The sequence below is a fragment of the Triturus cristatus genome, chromosome 2_1, assembly GCF_964204655.1.
Source record: "Triturus cristatus chromosome 2_1, aTriCri1.1, whole genome shotgun sequence".
In the NCBI taxonomy this organism is placed as follows: Eukaryota; Metazoa; Chordata; class Amphibia; order Caudata; family Salamandridae; genus Triturus; species Triturus cristatus.
In genome coordinates this window covers 440477508-440503441 of record NC_140581.1, presented here as the reverse complement: position 1 = coordinate 440503441, position 25934 = coordinate 440477508, and the positions used below count along the sequence as shown (strand labels likewise).

The 25934-nt window shown below is 47.8% G+C and overlaps 1 protein-coding gene across 1 annotated transcript in view; it reads left to right on the top strand.

Moving 5' to 3' along the window:
• THBS4 (thrombospondin 4) overlaps positions 1 to 25934 on the top strand; it is a 257747-nt gene that overhangs the window by 114698 nt on the left and 117115 nt on the right. The window contains exons 11-12 of the mRNA XM_085632230.1: positions 10797 to 10901; positions 11088 to 11195. Coding sequence (XP_085488356.1) covers positions 10797 to 10901; positions 11088 to 11195 — 213 coding nt within the window. The remainder of the gene's footprint in view (positions 1 to 10796; positions 10902 to 11087; positions 11196 to 25934) is intronic.

Here is a 25934-nt window from a genome sequence, read left to right as displayed (position 1 = left end):
TCAACGCTGTATGTAGTAAAGCCTACCCTGTGTACACGTCCAACTGCCCAGGTTTCCTGCAGGAGGCATAAATGGTAGCTATCCATTAGCTTGCACCAATCAGGATCAGTTAACTTGGTTTTAATACCAGCTACATTCCAAGATATGAATTTCAGATCCTGAAGATTGTCTAAGAGTTCCTTAGTAGGCCCAGGGTTGCTAATAACTCCCCCCTCCCCCTAACATTTGTTGGGAGTGGGAACGAATACAATTTATTGCAGCTGCATTTATACCTTGATTACTATCAATGCATGGAAAAAATGTAGCAGTGGACCGTAGGTCCGATGTGACTTCTGTAGGAATTGAGGGTACACTGGATAGTCAGTCTTGGGAGTCCAGGATGCTCAAGAGCTGAAACTGGTTTCTAACTTCCAAAGGGTGGGCTTCCTGGTGTATGGATGTCGTAGGGTAAGCCACATTTATTGCCACAGTGCTTCTCTCACTATTTTCAAGATGCCTATAAAAGAAGCCCAGGGGCAGAACACCAATTGCTTTGCCCATCCTCTGAATATTATAGTGGAATTCCCATCCTAGCAATCTACTCGCAATATGTGTAGATCTGCAATTTATTACAATACAGTTACCTGAGAATAACTTGGGTAGCGGACCCACCCACCTAACTCATCTCATGAATAGGATATCTCGATAGTCAGAGTTTAAAAAATGTGTGTTCTGTTTAAGCCAGTGGCAGGTTTTGTTCTTTAGTTGAGATTATGATTCAGTTTGATTTTCCTGCGGAGTGGGAACATTAGTAAGAATGACAACATAGGGGCAGCACGTTGGTGGGAGATGTAGGGTCACTTTATCATCATGATTAGTTTGGCTATTTGTGAGGGGCAGTAATGAACGTGTTGATTGGTCTGGGCATACATCGTTCCTGTTTGAGACTGTGGATGGGAAACCTCGCATACTTTGATTTGGGGACTTACATATATTTACCACTTGATTTACATTTGCAAGCCCTCGTTGCTTCTGTTCTACTGCATTGGCTGGGTTTCTAGGGACAGCATTATCCTCATGACAAGATGGTTGAGTATTGCGCTCTACAATTGGTCCTTCTTGTTGGTTTGGGATCCCCCTTTGAGCAGGACCTCCAGCCAATAGATTAGGTTTTATCTCTGCACTTAAATCCCTTACCATAGAATGCATAAGTGTCACAGTAGACTCTAGCTTGTCTAGTCTAGTTAGAATCAGTAAAAGATTTCTAGAAATCGACTCTTCTAACAGGGAAACTAATGCCACAGTCAAATGTTGGGAGATTGCTACCGGCTGGATTGGAGATGGCTAATTTGCGCCGTTCACGGTAGCTAATCCTTGTAAGGGTGACATTGGAGCTTCTATCGGAGCTTCTATGCATGTGATCTGAGACTGACTCTTAGACCTTGACCGTGTATACCTTGTGGGCTCCGCATGATTTGCTTTTTTCCTCCTTTTGCCCACGGTTTCACGTACTGGCGATTTTAGATGTTTTGTATGAAGCCGCTTAACAGGGAGTGGAAATTGGGCCACAGGGCTGCTCAAATGAGCAGAGTTTATTTGACTGAGTTCCACAGTTTTCAGCGGTCTGAACTTCCATCAGGTCTGGGTTGGTGGCTAATCCAACTGGGCAATCTCCCAATGATAGCCGCCGCTCAGCAACCTCAATCTCCAAGTCAATTGCTTTTGTTGCTCGTAATAGAAAACAGTCCAGTGTGGGGTTGAGGCTGCAGGCGCTGCTGTGACGTTGTTCCCCTGCACCAGGAGGGGCTACTGGGAGTTGTAGGCCGTTCCCCTCACGGCAATATATGGAAATATAGAGCCGTTCCCCTCACGGCGGTGTGCAGAAGTGCAAGGAAGCAGAGCCGTTTCCCTCACGGCGGTAAAATGACAAATTGGGCCGTTCCCCTCACGGCAGTAACAGGCACCAGCAAGCGCGTCCCCCTGCAGCTCCCAATAAACTTATGTTGCCCTCTATAACAATACCACACAGTACGAAAATAGCATACTACATCTTGGAAAATAAAACAAATCTTATGGTACTGACTGAAACCTAATGCTCAGATACCTTTCAAAGGCATGACTAAAAATATCTCCTAGATACGAGACAGCCAGAAATTACAGTTTTGGACAACTGACTGGCGAAGTTGCCTTAATTTTTTAGACATTCCTCAAAAACTCCAAAATTAACAGCACATGTTTCAATGCTTTTCAATACCTGGAATAGATGTCCACTGTCAAAAGGCTTGAAGACTTCCCATTATCTACCATCCACTGGTTAATGAAACAAGATTTAGTGACAAATGCCAGCATCTGAGTAATCAACAGTGTTTTCTGGAATATTTTAAGCTCCCTGGGTTTACAAGAAAGAGCTAGCCACCTCAAATTCAAATCCTTCCCTAGTTAAACATTGTCTGCTTTAATTTGTTGAACATGTCACACATTCCAAAGAAGACTTCTTAAGCTCCTCTTTGGGAAACCAGACTCTCTCATCATTGATGACTTCATGAAGGTTAACTAGTCAAATCACCTTGAGATCCAAATCACTCCCTTAAATGTGCATGCTTAGCCTATTGCCCAAGCACTGAGACAGATGACCTTGGATTTACAAGCCCTAAATGTTGACGGTCTAAAGAAAATGCTTGAAACCAATGTAAAATTAAATCCTCCAAAACCAAGATAGCAGATATGCTTTTTGCTCACACATCCTTACTCCTTTTCCAAAGACCTTTCTTCATACTCACTCAACGAGCTATCTCCCTGAAACTGAAAAAGAAGGTAAGAAGGTCAGACACCTGAAGCTCTGCTAAGCGGACAAAAGAAGAACCTTCAACAGACATTCATTGAAACCTTAAAAAACATCTTCGAAGAAAATGTTCTATTGGCCAAACAAAACCATTTTAATGACCGGCTGAACGGTGCTAAAAACATGCACAATTAATTTAAATGTTGTAAACATCATGCACTTAAGTGAATACACTTTAATTAAGGCAAAAGTATTCTATTCACATTGGATTTTGCTCCTACACGTCACTGTCTTGAAAAAAAAAATACATCATGAACCCATTTCAGACACGTTTCAGAAGATTCACTCAAATACATAGTGATTCACTGGAAACCCTCACGTTATGATGTAGCCCTGATACCTCCAAAACTGGCAAAAAAAATCTTTCATGCTCTGATAGCAAACTGGCTTGAAATCATCGATTTACCCCTGAAAGATGGTACCTTTCAATTCCTGACCTCTTGAAAATGGACATTTTACACCTGAAAAAAACGTCGGACAACCCAAATCGTCTTGAGAATTTCCTTCTTAACACAAGAATGCTATTTGTTATGAAAAAGATTAAAACATTTATTGCATTTCAGCTCACAGATTATTTGAATGTAAACAACCTTGTTTATTAATTGTAATTGGGTTTTCACTTAGGAGAGAGAGCTCTAAACCATCTTTGATGCCAGTGATAGATGTCATCCTAAAACTCGACAATCAAAATTATTTGCCTATTAATTCTTTTAGATTTAAATCCTGCCTTTGATGCGGTGGGCCATGAAAATCTCTTCTATCCCATTCGAGAAATGCTTGGGATTAATAAGGCTGTTCTTCACCTGTTTCTCTAACAGACACCAATGAATAAAAACAAGTGAATCTCTTTCCAAATCCATCCCTGTTACCTGTGATGTACCCAAGCCTCAATACCTTACTTTGGAACATCTATATTTGACCCAATGGGTCTCTTAACTGAATTGAGGAGTTGGTCTCACCTCTATGCAGATTATATCCTATTATACGTTAAAGTTTGCTTGAACTCTGGCCTCCGGTTCAACTAACACACACCAGTGGCAGAAAAGCAGAAACGCAGAAATGTAATGAAAGAAAGACATATGACCTACTTAAGTAAGGAAATTAGTAACTCTGCACCTGTAGTAGTACCCCTGTAAACAGGTGTAAATTTACTAATATATGGATTCACAAATAATCCCTTTAGAATACCTGGAAAGGTAAGTAGGTGCAGGTTTCCAAGTGTACGTACTACTGAGAATTTAAAGTAACATCTTGCCTGCATTCCTGTTTCCTCAATACATAAATGTACTTTTTGTATAAACCCACATTGCATTTTTCCCAGTGAACACACCCCTTACACATCCTTAAAGTTTGGAGGTGACCCATTCCCACTTCCCACCCTGGGAAGAGAATTCTTCCAGCCTTTGGTCGAGTATAATTTCAACCATTGATAGGGTAGGTAAGGTTGGATTGGAGTATGTGAATGCCAACAAATTCACACGTTTGTTTACAAGGTTTTAAGGTAAACCCCACCTTAATCTGGCCATCATGGAGTTTACAACTGCAGATTTCCCCACGCTCGTGGCACAGAAGTCCACAATAGTTAAACCATTTTCGTGTGTCAGGAATACTTCTATGAATCCCTGGTAGGGGTAGATAAAGCCCCTCCCCTAAGTTAAAGAACTGTTCGGCTACATCCATTTAAATACTTAACTACTTCAACCAATTTAAGTGCCTTGTGACCTTAAATGAAACATCGGAGCACATACTCTGTAAACAGTTTAAGTACAGATTGCTGACAATAGAAATTGTTCTACTATTTTAAGTAGCTCTTTGTTCGTATTTCTTTTAAAGTACCAATAGACATTGACATGTATACATCAAGGTAAGCAATGACATCTAAACAGTGCTTAAATTGAGCTGGTGCTTTCCGGTGCTCCACACCGGCACCTTATTGTCAGTACAGGGGCTATGACAGTGTGCCACATGGTGGTGCTGTCCTGCTAATTTCGGTATGAACACAACAACAGTGGTTTATTTGTTCAATTTACATTAACAATGACTAAAACCTGCCTCCCAAGCCATTCTTCTGGCTTTGGGGGCCTCGAATAGTCTGACTTGTCACACTTGTAGGAGTGTGAAGGTTTGTAGCTGTGTATGTACAGTCATTGGCAGCGCTGGCATGGGTTATGCAAGCTGCAGTGGCCTCTCCACGAGAGCCCCGGCACTTATCCTTTTACAAATTAAGCGTTGCATCTAAATATGTGCAGCGGTAACTGAACATTAAGCATTCGTGTCTGGTTACAGTTCTGAGCCAGTTGATAAGAACACACAATAACAAACATGTATAACTTGCATCATCATTATATACCATCTATTGTACTACAATATCAACTCTTATTTCAGTTTCTTGCACCCTCATCCTACATGTCTATGTCGATGGTTTAATATTCTTTTCACGTGTTCAGGGTATCTTAGCAGTAGGTCTCGCGGGGCAATGCGTGTGCTTTCCTGTCGCAACCTAACTGGGAAAGGCCAATGGTGATCTAGGTCCCCCACATCGCATGTGGGAAATTGTGCCACTTTTAATCAATTTTAGAAAGGTGAATCAATGTAAGTAGTGGTGACCCACTTGTGGGACACCCCCGCGCCGCACGGCCACCAGCTGCTGCGTGTGCCACTCCGCTTTGCCCTCTGCCTCGCTGCCCGCCTCATTGCCGGCTGACGCCGCTGCAGTCTGTCTTGTTTTGTAAATCATTTGTGCTTGTTCCGTTGCCTCGTTGCCGGCTGACGCCGCTGCAGTCTGTCTCGTTTTGTAAATCATTTGTGCTTGTTCCTTTGCTTCGTGGCCGGCTGACGCCGCTGCCGTCTGTTTTGTGCTTTGCCTCTGTACAACATTTGTGCTTGTTTTCACTGTATTTGACTTCCTGTGTCAGCGTCTTGTTTGAGCATTTGTGCCTGCTGTTTTAGTCACTTTTGCCCGTTTTTATCGTTCTCCTTCCTGTCTGCCCGCCTACCTCGCCGCCCTCCGCCTTCCCTCCCCGCTCCCCGCTTCCCGCCACCACCGCTGACCACGCCCCCTTTCCCTTCTGCTCCCGCCTCCCAGCTGCCCCGCCCACCCGCGCACTTCGCCTTAAATGGCGACCGTGCGAACGCGCAGCGGTCACGCGCAGCGGGCGCGCCGATTGCGCGCCGAAGGTGCGCCAAAGGTAAGCCCGTCTACGCCCGTCCGCGCCAGGACCGCGCCCAGTGCCAGGACCCCGGGACCTCGAAGACCCCGTCCTACACGTCTGACGTACTCAGCCGCCACCCTCAGCGCTCTCAACACCGGCCGACACCCAGAATGCCATCAAGCCACTCCTGGACGTACCAACGGACCTTTCAGCTGCCACGCCTGCAAGTTCTCATGCATCCGATCCTGCCCCGCACCCACCAAGCCGAACACCAGCAGTACCCACCTCAAGTGCATCCTGCTCAACACCCGCTCCGTCCACAGACACGCCATCGAACTCTGGAACCTCCTCGACGCCACAGCCCCTGACGTTGCCTTCCTCACGGAGACCTGGATGAACGCCTCTTCAGCTCCCGACATCGCCATCGCCATCCCAGAGGGCTACAAGATCGTCCGGAGGGACCGAAACACCAACCAGATGGGAGGAGGCATCGCCATCATCCACAAGAACACCATCCGTCTCACGACCAGCACCGACAACACCCTGACCAGCGTTGAACACCTGCACTTCCAGATCCACACCAACCCGACCACCACCCTCAGAGGCACCGTGATCTACCGACCCCCTGGACCACGCACCCAATTCAGCGAGGACATCGCCGACTTCGTCAGCCCGCTTGCCCTCCCCTCCGCTGACTACATCCTCCTGGGAGACCTCAACTTCCACCTGGAGAACAACAACGACCGCGACACCAGCACCCTGCTCGACAACCTCGCCAACCTGGGACTCAAGCAACTGGTGTCCACCCCCACCCACCTTGCCGGACACACTCTCGACGCCGTCTTCTCATCCAGCCCAGACATCGACTTCAGCCACGCCACAGAGCTTCACTGGACGGACCACAGCTGCGTCCACTTCACCTTCAAGAGAACGCCGACCCACCATCACCAACAACAGGCCGCCCGCAGAAGCTGGAACAAGATCACAGCAGACCAGCTCGCCACCTCCCTGAGCCAGCACCCTCCTGCCAGCTCAGCGAACCCCAGCCAGGCCGCCGACAACCTCACGAAGTGGATCAGCAACTGCGCGGACGAACTCGCCCCGCTGAGGACCCCGCCCAGCAGACCCGGCAGCAAGAAGGCCCCATGGTTCACCGACGAACTCAAGAGCTCCAAGAAGAACTGCCGAGCCCTCGAGAAAGTCTGGAAAAGGGAACCGACACCGGACAACAGGACCTCCTTCAAGCTTGCTACCCGGAAGCACCACCAGCTGATCCGCGCCGCCAAGAAAACAGCATTCAAGGACCGGCTGGACAACAACGCACACAACTGCAAGGAACTCTTCAACATCGTGAAAGAGCTTTCCAACCCCAGCGCAGGAAACAACGACATCACCCCATCGCAAGACCTCTGCAACTCCCTCGCCTCATACTTCCACAACAAGATCACAGACATACACAGCAGCTTCGACAACCAACCAACGCACAGCATGACCGAACAACCACCCCCCACCACCACCCTCCACGCCTGGACCCCGATCAGTACCGAAGACACCATCCGCACGATGAACTCCATCCACTCCGGATCACCGACTGACCCCTGCCCTCACCACGTCTTCAACAAGGCCGACGCTGTCATCGCACCCCACCTGCGAGACATCATCAACACATCCTTCTACACCGCCACCTTCCCGGAGAGCTGGAAGCACGCCGAACTCAGCGCCCTACTCAAGAAACCAACAGCGGACCCCACCGACCTCAAGAATTACCGCCCCATCTCGCTTCTCCCGTTTCCAGCCAAAGTCATCGAGAAGACCGTCAACAAGCAGATGGCCGCCTTCCTCGAGACAAACGGATCCCTCGACCCCTCTCAGTCCGGCTTCCGAGCCAATCACAGCACCGAGACCGCCCTCATCGCCGCCACCGATGACATCCGAGCCCTGATGGACAATGGAGAAACAGCGGCCCTCATCCTCCTAGACCTCTCCGCGGCTTTCGACACGGTCTGCCACCGCACCCTAGTACGGCGCCTCAGCAACGTCGGAATCCAGGACAAGGCGCTAGAATGGATCATCTCCTTCCTCGGCGGTAGAACACAGAGAGTCCGCCTACCACCATACAAGTCAGAGGCCTCCGAAGTCATCTGCGGCGTCCCCCAAGGATCGTCTCTGAGCCCCACCCTCTTCAACGTCTACATGAGCCCCCTCGCGGCCATCGTACGCAAACACAACCTCAGCATAATCTCCTACGCCGACGACACCCAGCTGATCCTCTCCCTGACCAACGACCCCGCCGCCGCCAAAGCCAACCTACAAGAAGGGATGAAAGAGGTAGCCGAGTGGATGACGACCAGCCGCCTGAAGCTGAACTCAGACAAGACGGAGGTCCTCATCCTGGGCTCCTCACCCTCCGCCTGGGACGACTCCTGGTGGCCTCCCGCCCTGGGCACCGCACCCAAACCGACAGACCATGCACGCAACCTGGGCTTCATCCTGGACTCCTCCCTCTCCATGACCAGGCAAGTCAACGCCGTCTCCTCGTCATGCTTCAACATCCTACGCATGCTACGGAAGATCTTCTGGTGGATCCCCACAGAGACCAGGAAGACCGTCACCCAGGCCCTCGTCACCAGCCGACTGGACTACGGCAACGCCCTCTACGCCGGCACCACCGCCAAGCTCCAGAAGAGACTCCAGCGGATCCAAAACGCCTCAGCCAGACTCATCCTCGACATCCCACGAACCAGCCACATCTCCGGACATCTGAGAGACCTCCACTGGCTCCCCGTCAGCAAGAGAGTCACCTTCCGCCTCCTCACCCACGCTCACAAAGCCCTACACGACCAAGGCCCGAGCTACCTCAACAGCCGAGTCAACTTCTACGCTCCCAAACGCCACCTCCGATCCGCCAGCCACGCCCTCGCCGCCGTCCCCCGCATCCGAAGAGCGACTACAGGAGGAAGGTCCTTCTCCTACCTGGCCGCCAAGACCTGGAACTCCCTCCCGACCGACCTGCGCCTGACCCACGACCACCTCTCCTTCAGGAAGAAGCTGAAGACCTGGCTGTTCGAGCAGTAGCGGCACCCCCCCCCCAGCGCCTTGAGACCCTACGGGTATGTAGCGCGCTCTAGAAATGTCTTTGATTGATTGATTGATTGATTGATCTTTCTCTTGTAAACCTTCACATCAGAATATTATTGTATTGGGCTATGATTTGAAATAGCAATGTGAGGCTCTGTGGCCCCTCCAGTGTAAAGCTCCATACAGATAAATGTGCAATCACTTCACTCCTTCCTCCTAGAGCTGCAAGAAGGAGTGGATGATGTGTGGATGCAGTCACCGCAATAACCAAGGGGAGGAGGGCTTGATGGATAAGGTGCATTTCTCCCATAGGTGAAATTTGAAAGCAGCGAGATGTACAGAACTACCCCTAAATGCACTAACTGAGAGAATGAAGCAAAGAGGCCTAATTTCCTCTTATGGAGGTCAGGTCAGTTCCCCTCCGAGAAGCGTTTAAAAAAAGAGTCTATATGGTGAATTTTGCATCACAATTTTCACATAAATTGGTTAACGATTCTAGCTGTTCTTAAGGGGCTCTGTGGAAACATACCACTACTTTTATGATGTACAAAGACAGGCATTACCCTTACCAGAGGAGGCGGGGCCTCACCCACTTCAAGACACATTTGATACAATTGACGCAAAAGATTGAATATTTTAGCACAATTTCCCTAACACTTGACTACAGATCTACAGGTACTACAGGCAATTCCAAAAATCTGTGTGTGCAATTTCACGTGATATATCATTTTAAAGTTATTTATCATCTTTCTTCATTTCTACGGTGTGCGCCCTGCCTCTTCCAAGTAGTTCAATTAGATTAGGACTAAAAATCTATTTTTAGGTTAATACTCCATTTAGAAAGGCATTTCAGGCTCATAAAGCAGACAGATTTCTTACAGACTTCTCCCTCAGACAGCGGTAGTGCTGAGCTCAACACACTTTATCAATTCAGATAATTACTCGTCTTTCCACTAGTCAAAAATAGAAGCTAAGACAGTAAGTACTGGCTGGTACCAGGGCACCATCTGCAATAAGTATCACAATCTACACATACATTTTCTACCTCGTATCAGTTACATTATCACAAACGTAATCATTTGCCCCCAGAAAATAAGCTTGTAAACATCAGGGGAGGTCAATTTCCATTCAAGGAAAGATCCCCATCTATCCCCAAAGGCCTCAGTGTTCTGCACAGGAGTTTTTTTCTGTGCCAGGCACTAGGCTGGCAGACACCGACTGTTATTTCTGTAGGACTGGGATTCCCATAAATCGGTGGATACATGTGCATTAAAGCTTGGTTTGCCATACAATAGCGGCAAAGTTCAATGTATTAATCATAAAATAATTCGAATAAATACACATAAGATAAAAAATTACTAAACACCAATGGAAGACAGGGCAGGATGTATGAGCACATTTTCCCATAGAAGCATAAAACTGTTTGATACATCTGGCCCTATATCAAGAACCAATGTTGTCAAAATGGAAACCCATACAATAGTAGATGTTCTGATAAGTTGCCAGTATGCTATTCCCTTTCCTACAGGTTGGTGTAGTAAGTATGCTGGTGCTGTCTTTACATGCTACATATGTGTCAGTAGACGCCCAGTGTGGCTGTAGTACAACTGCCCGGATATACCTACATGGAAGCGCTTAAATGTAGGCTGTGAAAATGTGCACTAATTGCTTAAATCAACTACAAAGAGCAGCTTCAAGGTGTACCCAAACATTAAACCCGCACATAACTCTGATTATCCTTGCAGTGCGCCATTGGCTGGGCAGGCGATGGATATATCTGCGGGAAAGACACCGATATTGATGGTTATCCAGACCAAGAACAAAAGTGCCTGGCCAGAAACTGTCGAAAGGTGAGCAGCTTGATAAGCTTTGAAATGGGTAGCAGTGACTCAATGTTCCTCAACAATGCTTTAGAAACAAAATACAGCCATTTTAATGTTGCAGGTAAATGCATGTAAGAGAAAACATCTCCTGGGCAGATGGATGAGTGTAGTGCATTGATGTCCAGTTCTTTCACTTTCTTTGCCCCTCTGTAGGATAACTGTGTCAACGTTCCAAACTCTGGCCAAGAGGACTCCGACAGAGACGGTATTGGAGACGCGTGCGATGATGACGCAGACGGAGACGGCATTGTAAACGAGCAGGTGAAGGACCTCAGTCTATCAAAGATCATTAATAGCAGGGCGCTCTTGGGTTAACCTCATGCATGTTAGAAGGGCAGCCTTGCACATCGTATGTGGGGTATGGGTGCGATTTACCCCTCCAGATTGTGGAGTGGGGGGACTGTGGGGCAAGTGCACGCCCAGACTTTTAAGTGGAAACTGAATATTAAACAGTGGCAGACTGAACATGACATGTCCCTTTGAAGCCATGCTACACATCGCCTTAGTCTCCATGAAGCGCTGTAACCTGAGGAACAAACTGTGCAGGCTGCAAGATCTCTTTGTGTTTTTTAATTATTTAATTGCGGTCATTGAGGTGGAGCCTCTCCTAAAATTGCACCAGGCGAGCCAGGAAAGGGGAGGCAGGCCATGCTTTTTAATGTTGATGTTAATGTTACTTCTGGCTACGCTGGACTGAGAAAAAGAAGGATTTTTGGAAAGTCTCAACACCTCAATGCCCGCAGTTAAATGATTAGCAAAAAACCAGACGTTTTCTCCTTAGGCTGCAGCTCTTCAAGGAGATGCTCTTGTTAAAGTGCAGCATGGTTTCAGAAAGGAATGTTCTGTCCTAAGGCATAGCTATCAAGAGTGCATGAGGTGGGGGCCTGGCTTAGGGCCGCATGGAGACGGCCGCCTAATAACCGAGCTATGGTGCCTACAGCCCGCAGGGCCAGTCGTCCTTGAATCCCCTTGGCCTTATTTGGGTAGGACGAGCACCGGAACACCCGGGGGGTTATATATGACTCATGGTGCTGGTGGAACTGCCTGAGACAGTGACGAATGAATGAGGAGCAGGAGAGTCGGAGCAGAGCCGCGGCAAGATGGCAATGGCAGCACCGCGCCCAGGTTGCCCTGCTCTGTAACCCAAATACACAGTTCTGCCAGAAGGACAGATGGACGAATGGAAGACCAGGGGCCTGAGGGAATGTCCCAATGACTGGCTGACCCGACACCTCCTTGAAGACATTTGGGCCTGGCAAGCAGAGGAAGGGTGAAGCAGGCCGGGAGTCCATAGGCCTTGCGGTGCCACCACAGTGTAGCCGCCGGGCAGAGGATAAGAGTGAGCCCTAGTGAGGGAGACACCCGAAGGAGGTGAATACAAGGGGCCTCCTCTGTGGTGTGGGGCCTCTGGGAACTCCCTCGCCCTCTCCCCTAAGGACACGTGTTTTCTGACAAAAAGTAACAGCAGATCTGTGAACGTCTGCGACCATACCACAATAGAGGCAGTGGCGTAACAAAACTTAAGGGGGTCCCCTGCAAAGTACCTGGAAGAGGCCCCACGCTCCAGACCCAGTCATGAGCTCTCAGTGCCACACTGTGCTGGAGGGGCCTCCCTGGAGCTTGGAGCCCCCAGCACAGTGGGAGCTGCAGGGGCTATTGTTACGCCACTGCGTTTCAACATCCACGTGTTGTGGGCAGGGATCCCAGTCCACTTCCTCTATAAGGAGCCCATTCATTACAGATTTTGGGGGGGTGTTGGGGTCACCCATTGCCATATAGACTGGCCTCTCCAGATTTATGGACTAATGAACACCCCTCTTCCAATGCTCCAGTGAAGGAGGGCCAGCATCTGTCCAGTTTTGAGCCAAGTCCATCTTTGCAACCAAGAGACCAATCAGTAACAGTCTGAGTTTGTAACAGTTTCTACCTAGATCCATAGAAATGAAGGTACTTGGGATGCGACCAGCCCAACACTTCTTCAAACATCGACAGGAGCCCTTTCCAAAAAGCAGCAACCACCCACAACCCCAGACCCTATGTATAAAATCCCAATGTGTGGCGATGCAGGGAACTCAGACCCATTTCCCACAATTTATTTTGGGTAAGATATGTACAATGAAAGTAATTTAGTTGGATGATCCTACAATGTGATGCAAAGACAGATTCCCAGGGAAGCACATACCTCCCTACAATCGCCTTCAAAGAGCGAACATTGATCTCTCTCCCTCCCTCATGGAGGTGGGAAAAGTGAAAGCTATTCACTAATGTTCTATAGATTTGCAAGAATGTATGCATCTGTAACTCTTCTGTCGGGAGTTTAGCTTCTAATGGGCCAAAGTTATGGAGGTCTTTATATCGCCCCTAATCATGGGCGCCAATTCACCAGCATGTCACGGGTAGCGGAAGTGACATCACATGCCCTTTGACCTTCACTTTCACACACACACATGCTTACACCACATACACACCCATTCACAACTAAACATGCTCTGCTTACACATACACATTCAATAATACACATTCTCTCTCTCATAAACACACAATCACCTGTAAGCACGCACACAACATACATTTAAAATAATGCTTTTTTACTTACCTCAGCTGTCATATAACTGCTATTTGTACTCCATTTTCTATAACCCTAATAGGGAAGTATGCAATATTATTCACACTTAGTACAATAAAAAAAATTGACAGAAAACAAGGGAGGAGGAGACCCAACCGACGTCCATAAAGACGAGCTGCCTGGGGTTACAAGGAGCTAGCCAGTGGTCAGAGCTGCGACCCCTTGTGATCCCTAAATGACGTTCATGCTCCTAATCTAGAGCCACAGGGCATGTCATAAATTTAAGTATTTGAAAAATCGGAAGCACTGTAGTTCAAATTCTTACTGTAGTGTCGCAAAAGGACTTTATTACTGTCCTGGCCATGGCATCGCCAGTTTGAAGATCCCTATGGTAACCCTCAAAGGTCCGCCACTTGTCGGAGCCAATCTTCGGACCATTAAGGTGCTTCTTTGGTAAGTTATGTTTTCACCCCAGGGCTTTGTTTGTATTGTACCATGTCTGAAGACCACTCTAGCAGAAGGTGGAAGAGAAGGAGAAGAAATCCCTCCATACAGGAAATGCTGCAGCGGTGTTCCCTGCTTGGCCCATTTCCTGATGCATAAGCCTTGTTCCCCGGTATCATACCATCACTTATTTATTAGCATGAATTGTGCCACCATGTAGTATGAGCTGATATGATCTGCTGTAATGCCCCGAGGCAGCACTATTCTAAAAGCACTATTCTAAAAGAATCTTTCTACATAGCACACTGATCCCTCTAAAGAGCAACACTCAATGTGTCTGTGGAGGGGGCCGGTTTGTAGGATTTTGTAGCATCATTCTACTCTGGTTATGATGAAAAAAAACATATTTTGCATTTATTTCCAATCTGATGGTGTTAAGAGCATGGCTTTGAAAATCGACTTGAACGTCCACCAGCCTCATGGATTGGGTATCGGAGCTCATGTCCAGCAATGCCAAGCCGAGACAAAGCAGGCTTCTGAAAAGACTATAGGTTAACATTATTGAATGCGTACTTCAATTTATTGAAAGAAGGGTAAGACTGCTTTACAAAAGTAGCACCTTTTAAGGTCACACACTGAACCCGGAGAAAGGACAGAAACAGGCAGTGCCTAACACCAGTCGTTACAGGTGTTAAGTGGGGATGAGAGAGTGTCTGAGAAGTTCAGAGAGGAGTGTTTCTGTCAATTACTGAAGCCTTAGCCGCCCTATCTCTTTTTGTTCACCCACAAGTTACCAATACCTTGATGGCAGTGTAATGTACTAGAATGCTTTTCCCCTACAGTTGGATTTTTCTTTCATTGGGAAAATATCCGTATTGAGTCTGATGGCTAGTTTCTGGCCAAGATTTAGGTTCTACATCTCATGGCAGGCCAAGGACAGGCCCGGGACTTCAGGCGACTCCTTCCATTCCAACATAATTCACAGGACCAATGTCTACACTGATTGGAAAAGCCTGGTGTAGCAAAGTTGTTATTAAGATTAGACATATTTTCATTCAAAATTCTTACCTGCACTGTACTCCTGACATCAAATGCAATGAGATAACAAAAATATCTACAGGCTTATTTTAAATTACTAATTTTGATTCACGAGTGGGATGCAGAACACCTAAACAGATTAGGAAGAGGCAAGTTTCATTTAAATGGTATAAATATTTATATATTTACTGTTAAGCCAGCTACACTCTACTTCTGGACCTGTGATATCAGGGGAATGCTGGATTTTGAAATTACACTGTTACATAGCCCTTCTTACACAATCTTAATGCTTAAGTAAAAAATAACTATCAATTGAAAAGATTTATATCTGAACCTGGTTGAGGTGCTACCAATCACCAGGGTAACATATCTCTCTAAAATACCTGAAACTCGTCTTAGGGGAGCCTTACAAAACAATGACGATAAAAATGTAATTAAATGGCTTTACTGAATTTCTATTTCACTCCAAAAATAGCTCTTAGCTCATACTGCTTGGAGAATAGTAATGTGAAAACCCTATTAAACGACGTGTGTTTAGTACAACAGCTGAAATGACGCGCTCCCGATTAACAGCCATGTTGTATTGTGTGGACACATCATGATAAGTGTAGTGGGATTATTTATAATGTTGTAGGAGATAAAAAGCTTACAAGAGCAGGGATTTGGAATGGAGAATTGAGTCCGGAAGCCCCCGATTTGTGTGGTAAGAATACTAGAACGGGATACAGAAGATATTTGGCCTAGATTACATACAACTGGAAAACTGAGATCAGACATTATCAATGCTAAAATAAGCAAACGATGATTTTCAACAAGATGATGCCTGACGTTGACGTGTCTATTAAGGAAAGCGGAGTATGGACGAATTGCTGCGATTCCGGAAAAATCCCTTAAACCAGCATTCTCCCTGTACCTCAGATCCCGTAGTTGAAAAAAATGCTTTGAAAGTGCAAGATGGCAGTAACAACCACAATATTTAAAATATATGATTCACATTTTATAGACAACATCAATAACACCATACATGTCAAATGGAAAAGGGTTGGTGGAGTTAGTGTCTAATCTGGGGACTAGAAGCTGCTTACAAGCTTTTAAAATCACATATGTGGTATCCATATTTTTAACGGCAGAATAGGCCAGATATATAAGGGTTTTTAACGGTTGAAAAAACCCCATTTCACAAAATCAGAGGGCTAGCGACTGGTAAAAACATTTTTTTAATTTGCTAAACCCATTCAGCAGTTCAGAAATGTTTTTAGGAATGATTACAGATTTGAGATTTTGAAGGGGCAGGTCTGAGGCATCCATTCCACAGTGGCGTAGCTAGGGTGGGGCGGTGGGGGCGGTCCGCCCCAGGCGGCACTATTTTGGGGGAGGACAAAGGCATTCATTCTCATTCTCAACTTTATTTCGGCAAAGAGCCATAAAAGCAAAATATACATAAAAACATTTCCAACAATTAAATACATATGCGCAGACCAATATTCAGGTAATACATAGAATGGGGCGAACAAGCAATTAATCTATCTCAGTGGTTGTGCAATTACCGCATAAAAGTCGAAAAAGACATTATAATTTAATTTAAAAAGCCAGATTTAAAACTTTCTTCTAAAAACATATTAAAAAGAAGGGATCAGTACTTGTCTTGTTAACTAATCAGGACTAAGGGAATAGAACCCGCAGCAATTCATTACAACTTACAGCTGATCTGTTTTCTAGTAAGGTACACATTAAATAAGAACCTACTTATACAAAACACTACCAGTTGGGTGGTATTTGACTTGAGTATGCGTTCTGCCTCTTTATAGGACCTGACCCCCATGTTTTTACATAAGGGTTTGATCCAACGGTCCCTTGATTTTTTGTAAACTGGGCAGAAGAACAATAAATGAACATCATCTTCTTTTGCTTTTTGAGAACAGAGGGTACACAGCCCGCTGTCATTTTTGCCCCCCCACCTACAGGTGTTTGCGGTGGTTTGTAAAACCCCGTATCTAAATTGCAGGTATAAAGTGTTTGCTAAGGGTGTTTCTATCTCATCCATAAATTGTTCAAATTCAGGAATATCCTTTAAAATCAAAAATTTCTGGGACAATGTGCCAATCGTTGAGCTATGGACTAATTCATTATTAACATAAGACCAAAAAGTGGACTTTACAAGCTTTTTAAGAAAGGGTGTCATGTTCTGGGGTTCTTCCCATAACTGGGAGAGCCCCAGCCTGTTAAACCACTGAGAAATGTGCTTTAACCATGCAATTTTCTTACACCCAGCATTCTGGATTATTTCTATCAGCCCACTCTTGTAGTCACTCAACTCCGGGGTTGTCCATAATCTAACCCAATACAATAGTGGCCTTAGTATTGCATGGTAGTCTGTCCTTTTGAGAATAATGTCCAAAAACACTGGTACTAGGGGAGTTCTCATTGGTATTTTATTAAGCAACCTGCGTATAAAATAGTTTTCATCTTTCTCAAAGTTGCTTTTGCAGGAATGCCCCCATAATTCCGCTCCATAGAGTGCCGCTGATTGAGCCTTAGCCTTAAATACTTCCAAAGCCGGAGTAATAGCTTTAGAATGGCTTCTACCATGCATTTTTAAGATGGGCATTGAATTTTGTTTTAAAGATAGTTTACTTTTTTCCAGCTGCCCCTTCCAAGAAAGCGTACTGTCCAACGTAATTCCTAAATAGTTAAAACTCCCCACATACTCCAGTTTTTGGTCATTTAATGTCAAGTTTTTCCTAAAGGACTTCTGTGGATTTATGGACATATATTTTGTTTTAGATGAGTTTATTTCTAACCCCTTCCCTGCACAGTAATTATTAAAGGAATTCACTAAATTTTGTAGACCCTTGGGTGTCTGTGAGATGAGAATCGTGTCATCGGCAAAGATAAGCTTCGACTTGCTTTCGTGGACGGGCAGAGAAGGAATAGGACTCGGGCAATGTCCTCTTCTTTTTTGTGCTGGCACCTGTCCCCCCCTCTCTTACTATTATTCCCTCTCTTTCTGTCTTGCTCCTCACTTACTGAAAACCGTGACTTGAAGAAACGGTTCACAACCTCTCTTTCCTTCTTTCATTTAGTTGCTTCCCTGTGCAATGGATCCAAAAAATAAAAACACCCTTGCGGGAAATGCCCTTTTCTGACATTTTTCTATTGCAAAGAGCAGCGGGATGGAGAGAAATAAAAGGTTTTAAATATGAAAAATAAATACGTAACTAAATAAAGCAGACAGAGTGGTTGCAAAGTGGCCAGATTGGTTTTATTTACATCCAAATACATCAGCATCACTTTACAGAGTTTGCCAGTGAAGCGCTACGTTTGTTTTCTCGTCTTTCTTTGAACAATATTGCTGTTCCCAGGTGGGGAAGTGCACCATTCCTGGAGGTACTGCAATACCTGGTTGATGGGTGGATTGGAAAACAAAATGTGTACCATGGCTCTGTGTTTATGGATGTGGTCTTTTTAAACCATACTGCTTACGTTTTGTAAGGATATAAGCAATGGACATTGAAACGGTTCCCTTCAGGGCCCTCTAGTCATGTCCTTAACTTTTCAGGTAAAACCACTCGCTGATTTCTGAATAGTGAGTGAGAGATCGTTAAGGTAACCATGTTGTTTCTGCTTACATTTCACATGCTTTACTTAATTTTGCATTCCCTATGAGTGGTTGCTTTTACTTTTTTTTTTAGGCAGCATATTACTCTTATCAAGTGCATAATTTGAATTGAGCCACATCCAAGTGTTTATAGCGGGCACAATTAGGTTGTAGCTGAAGGCAGTGCAAGTTTCTCTCAGTGGGGAAGGATGGTGTTCAGTGGGGGAGAGGATGTGGCACTATGGCCAGAGCTGTCGAATTTGGAACTGGGGAACCGGGTTCAGCCTTCATGACCAGTCCACCAGACCACTCTACTGAGGGAGCACATTCCCATGCTAGACCTTAGAAGGCCCCACTAGACCTTAGAAGGTTTGATGTCTTAGCACAAGCAGGTGTACCCTAGTGGTGTCAATTGTGGGTTAACCTTGAAGGCCTGTCCACCACAATCCATACTGAAATTCATCTCCAGTCTTGTGGGCAGGCCTACGAAGCAGCGCACCCTAGAGCAACAGTGATCCAGTTGCTGTGACTCTATCACCGAGGTCACATGAACCATGAGTAGGTTAGGGCGATGCGAACGGTGTGACCGCACTGGGTACCTATTTCGGGTGGGTGCGTAGTGTTTGCAAGTATATTATAGTTTAAAAAAAACTTTGCTGCCTCCTTCCTGGCCTCCAGCAATTTTCAGAAACAATAAAAATGTCATGATAACTTCGGTGATTAATGTTCTTCCTAGAGAGAGATCGGAGTTTTGTCTAGTGGAAGGGTTGACTCCTGGAAAGGTAGCACAGAGGGTTAATGTGCCTGCTGCAAAGAACATGTACCATGCAGATCACAAAGTGCACTGCTTTAATGGGGGGACCATGATGAATGGTCATTTAATGTCAGCTGTAGATGATGAATCCCTGAACAGTGTCATGTATGTGCATGTTTGCATTGTGCTGAGGGGATTACCAGGTAATTATTCACGCAGCTCTCTGATGGATGTCACATGCGGTTTTTCTGAGTCCCCAGATAGATCATGCAGTCTGTGTGTTCTCTTTTGTACTGCCAGTCACTGGTGTATTCAACTGTGTAGCCTTGGACCGTGTCATGTATGTGCATGTAACTTGCATGATCGAGGTAACTATTAGCGGCGATACTACGTGTCTCTCGTACCCCTTTCAAGTGCTCGCCGTCCTTTTTCCCCAGCAAACCCCTCCTCCCCAGGGGCGGCAATCTGAGGGATAGCCCTGGGCGCCACAAGCTCTAGCTACGCCTCTGCCATTCCATACTGCGAATCAGTAACCTAGGTATCAATAGTTTGCAACACTAATTCTGGTCACAAACCACTGACAAGTTACTGACTCCCAAGTCATAGTAACTGATTTGCAAAGCAAATAGGTCGTCCTCTTTGGATCCTTCTCCCCTCTGCGAATCATGTTGGCAGTTTCAGCAGCTGTAGGCAGAGATCCAGGCCCACTCTCACAGAAGCTTTTTAAAAATAGACCGCATACTTTTTTTTAAAGCAGCCCCAATTTCTTTAAGAAACTCAGGCTGCTTTGAAAAAAGAAATCCGTTTTAAACTTCTTTCACAGGGGTGGTGGTTAAAATATGTTAATCTGGCATAGTGTCACATAATTTCAGTAATTTTATGTTAATTTTATGTTAATTCCCCAAATTATGCTATTATTCCATGGAACATAATTACATGCAGTTTGCGAGAAACATTTAGTGCGAGCGCATAGGAACTACGAGAGCAACAAGAATCTGAGTCACTGGTGTTTGCAGCACTTGCATTTTCTGCACTAATTTTAACAATAAGGTGCCGATTCCGATCCTGTAAAACCCGGATACGAATGGTCATACGGAGCGTATTCTCCGTCCGACTCGTACCCGGGAAAACCACCTTACAAACCCGCAAGTACGATTCGTACAGAAATGCCATTTCCGTACGAGTCGTACAAAACACCGACCGGCTAAAAAATACCCACAATTCCGATCCGGGACATCGCGTACGTGACGTCCGGACGGAGTCAGGCAGCGTTTTACGAACCAGCAAGTACGATTCGTGCCTACGTCACTCCGCACGTAGCATTTTTTACGGGAGCTAAAAACTGGCGGGAAATTGAGGACGACGCGAAGAAGGAGCACCTGTACGCGACAGACAGCCATGGACCCCATCCTAAGTGTCATCCCGGCCCTCATAGCCTACGACCTGGTGCACAGGAACCGACGCAGACGCCGCAGAAGGTCAGAACAACACCCAGGGGCAAAGGTGGGGGGCAGGGGCAGGAAACATAAACCCCACCCAAGTTAACAAGTAAACATGCCCTGTACATACCTTACCTCCAGGGTCTGGTCACTTCGGGGGGGTGGGGGCGTGTCCACCAAGGCCTGCATCCCGCCACAACGGAAGTGGACGTGGATGTGTCCCATCACCACAACAATAGTGGTACGCACCGTACCCACGCCTTAAGAGCGTGGGTACGAGTCGTACCACGCATACCCCTACGTCACCCCAACAATGGCGGTACGGCCCGTACCCACGTTCTAAAGGCCTGGGTACGGGCCGTACCACCATTCTTGGGGTGACGTAGGGGTACGCGTGGTGCGACCCGTACCCACGCTCTGAAGGCCTGGGTACGGCCCGTACCACCATTCTTGGGGTGACGTAGGGGTACGCGTGGTACGACCCGTACACACGTTCTCAGAGCGTGGGTACGGAGTGAATCACGCGTACCCCTAGGGCACCAGCACATCATTGATACAAGGCGTACACACGCCATGAATCATGGGATAGGGCCTGGTGCAGCATCTGACCAGTATATTGGGGGGGGGTGTATGCCCAGGTGAGCAGTGTACTGTACCAAGGGTGCAGGCGGGTGGGTGGGTGTCGTGCTACGATCCACATCAGTGGACAGAGACATAGGGGCGGGTGCCTGTCACTCCCAGCAGTGCCCAGACATATGAGGGGTGGGTGCCTATCACTCCCAGCAGTGCCCAGACATATGAGGGGTGGGTGCCTATCACTCCCAGCAGTGTCCAGACATATGAGGGGTGGGTGCAGAGGACTCCCAGCAGTGCCCAGACATATGAGGGGTGGGTGCCTATCACTCCCAGCAGTGCCCAGACATATGAGGGGTGGGTGCCTATCACTCCCAGCACTGGCCAGACATATGAGGGGTGGGTGCCTATCACTCCCAGCAGTGCCCAGACATATGAGGGGTGGGTGCAGAGGACTCCCAGCAGTGCCCAGACATATGAGGGCTGGGTGCCTATCACTCCCAGCAGTGCCTAGACATATGAGGTGTGGGTGCCTATCACTCCCAGCAGTGCCCAGACATATGAGGGGTGGTTGCCTATCACTCTCAGCACTGCCCAGGCACATGAGGGGTGGGTGCAGAGGACTCCCAGCAGTGGACAGAGACATGGGGGTGTGTACATCATCCTCCGATGACCAAAACTCCATGGGTGCATGAAGGCATCCACAATGTGTGACTATGTTGATAGTGCCATGACAACACATCACTGACAGCAGTGTCCCACTCCCATGAGGATGGATGTCCTTCCCCCACTGCATGACACACCACATGTGGGTGTGATGACAAATTACACATGCATACCTACCCCTGGCGGTGGCAGCACAATACACACACTGAGATCATGCAACAAGACTGTATACTCATGTTAAACCCTACTAAACTAAGAGAGCCTAAGGGAACACACACTGTCACACACATTCCAGGACTGATAGGAATGTACAGGTGCTGGGGCAGCCAACAAGTTGTTGCCTCCCATGGAAGGAAAAGGGTGGAGTACCCACAGATACAATGCCCACAATTGTCAGTCAGGTGCCCAAATACCCTGCAGAACAAGTAACACATGTGTGCTAGGCTGGGAGTACACACATGCATAGTGCGGAAAAGGGACCATGTCCACATGAAGCCATGGCAACATACTCCACACACAAGTACAGTGACTACCAAGGATGGCACAGACGATGCAGGCGGAGACATTGCTCAGCAGGCATGGCCAAAGTTGAAGGGATCCGTCACACACCAAGGAAATGTAGACACAGGTCAGCACAACAATTGAGAAACACCCTGCAGGGAAGATGTCAGGTGTCACAGAGGTAGGAACACTCCTTGGGACAATGTCACCATACAGTAAGAGCGTACATGACCAAAGATTATTTGCAGAGACCTTGTGATGGCACGCAGATACCAGGGTCCACCCCATGAGCAGCACACTACAATATTTCCCAGACACCTAACACATTATCAACACCCCAACTCATAGAGCAGCAGCACCAACAGCAATACCAGAAAAGCATTAGTGTGCAAATGAAAAACAAAATGCTTTATTCAGCATAAAAATAATATTTGAATTGAAATGTACACTATATACAAGGCCCAGAGGCCAGTCCATATGCGAACTCCTGGGGGGGGGACACATTGGGACGCGTCTCCCCTAGCTTGCCTGCACAGTTCAGAGTTCCTTTTCATCCACGGGGGGGGGCATCATGTGGGGGGGAAGGACCAGGCACCGCAGGGACAGGAGGGGCAAGGGTAGGTGTTGTGGGTGCAGGGACGGACGACTCCACCACAGGGGGTGGGGCAGCGCCAAAGGTGGTGGTTAGGATGGCGCTGCACACGGTCGCAAGGTCTTCAAGCGTCTCCCCTGCACACGAAGGAACCACAGGCCCCAAGGGGGGGGGGGGGGGTCGGAGGGATGGCTTGCAGCGCTACTGGGGGAGGGTGTGGACAGTGGGGGGACTCAACTCCCCTGCCCGGGGACTTCCTCGACCGCTTGCGGGGTGGTGTCACACTGGGGCTGAGGGACAGACTGGCCATGAAGGACTCTTTGTCTGACTGTTGGGCAGGGGAGCTAAGGGGAGTGGTTTATGAGGAAGTGGGTCGTGAGGACTGCGGACTCCCACTGTGGCTGCGTGTCTGCCGTTTCCCCCCGACCCAGTGGGTGTGCCTACTTCCCCCTGTGTGTGCGTGACAGGAGGTGTGCGCTTGGCCTTCCCTGTTGGTGTGCTGCCTGTGTCTGGTGGGGTGCGTGCATGGGGATGTCTGGGTGTGCTTGGGACAGGCATGGGAGTGGGAAGTGTGGATGGTGCAGGGGTAGGGGGGGACGGAGCGCTGCAGGAGACCCACTGATGCCGTCAGTGACGAGTCCATGGACCTCAGCAACATCCGTTGGTCAGACATCGCTGCTGACATGCCCTCCATGTACGACACCATCTGTGTCAGCAGTCTGGTGTGCCCATGGAGGACATTAAGCAGCGATGCCTGACCAACCTGAAACTGCCGCAGGATGTCCACAGACTCGGCATTGACAGCAGCAGGGGGTGCCGTGCATGGCACGAAGGAGACATGTTGTCGCCTAGCACGGACAGAAGGGACCCGAGCAAGTGGGAGGGCGGTGATTTGAATGGAGGGGGCAGGGAGAGATGGAGTGCTGCTTTCAGCTGTGGGAGCAGCCTCCGCCCCCTCTGGGAGCTCAGCCTCGGACCCATCAGCATCATAGTCGGTGTTGGGACTGGACAGGTCCTCCACCTGACTCCCCTCGCCCTCCGTGCCACTTGCTGCGCCAGACTCCCCAGCACTGGTGGCACCGGTGCTGGATCCCTCCTCCACGTCCGTGCCGGTGTCTCCCTCGGTGTCCCCCGACGATGCTGTGGGCAAGGTGAAGAGACAGGAAATAATCAGACACCTGTATACATATGACACATGAGTCCAAACTACATAGGTCACAGTGCATAGCATGAAAAGCATCATGAGTAACATCTACAATACTACGCACATACGTAGGCCCTGCACTACACAGTTGGTTGACCCACCATGCCACTTGGAAACAATGGAGAGCATGACACAACAGCAAATAACTTGATATCGAATTATACAGAGAAGCAAGTGTCTGTGGACAGTCGAGCACAGCATCTGGACCACACACCGTTGCCAAAAAAGGATGAGCAGGAACCATGTCTTTAAACTTTAGACACATGCTGCAAAGCACAAACATTAAACCCTGCACAACATGACTGGGTCAATACTTGTTGAGTGTCTGTTCAGACTGTCATCACACACAGGCCAGACCTGGAAAGGAGACATAAGGTTTGGACATGTAGGCCTTGGCCGCACAACCCCCCCCCCCCCCCCCCCACCTGAGACTATGTGATTGAGACAGAGGAAGGACTTACACCTCTTCATCTGGGATCACAAAAATGGGCTTCATGAAATCCAAAGTGCACTCTAACTACCCCTCGTGGGGCTGACCACACATATTATTGACAAACAACCATCATCAGATAGTTGTACCGAGACACACAGGCACTGGCCACAGTGAGTATGCACAAGCCACATTGGGTCACCCTGTACAGTGGACACATGTAGCACACTTTACGTAAATACAAATGAGGCCGGGGTAAAATGCCACAGAGCCCAACCTATGCTGAAGACACAGAGAATGTCCACAGTGTTGGATGACACACATGATTCCTAGGAAAAGGTGTCTCAGGGGACTGTAGAGGCCACACTGATCCATGTTCCTGGATAGATCTGACTGCAACAGGAGCAACCGTCCCCGCACTATGCATATCTCCCCCTCATGCACATCATGTCTGAGGCCACAACATCGGTCATGCATGCTGCAAGTCTGTTCATTTCAAGCCTCACACTCCTATGTTGAGACTCAGCATCAGTGCCAACAATCATGGACCCCAAAATGACTGAACTGGACAGGGCAGAGGCAAGGTCCCAACATATGTCACAGACCACCCCCACACATGATGCTGCAAGCTTTGGGCACTTGGATTAACTGGCAGCCTAGATTACCTTGTGCAAGAGTGACTACACACAGACCAGGGAACACATGTCAAGGAGGGGAAGGGAGGAAGAACAGCACCGGGTGACTTGGGGGAACAGGATATGCACTGCACATATAAACCCTGGAAGTGTATCCAGGCGACTGAGCACTTCCAAAAGCTGGTGACACACAACAAACACACATGTACCTACCCCCTTCCTGCTGCTGCTTCTCCTGTAGCCGCCTATCCATGTCAGGGAAGAACACCACCAGGACACGCTTCATTTGGTCGGTCAGGCGTCGGCGCCCGCTGTTCTTGCCTTCTGGTGAGCCCCCCAGCAGGAACCGGGCGATCCTCCTGGTCCAGCACCGGATGTCCTGCCAGCGTTTCCTCACCTGTGCCAGGCGCCGACTGCGACCCTCCACAGATCTCACGGCCCTGACGGCCCGCTACCTAATCTCCCCCTTCTCGTAGGCGGTTACCTGTGAGGATGACAAAGTGAGACAACATCACTACACCTGCTCCATGTCACAGAGACACACATTTGAACATCTTTGA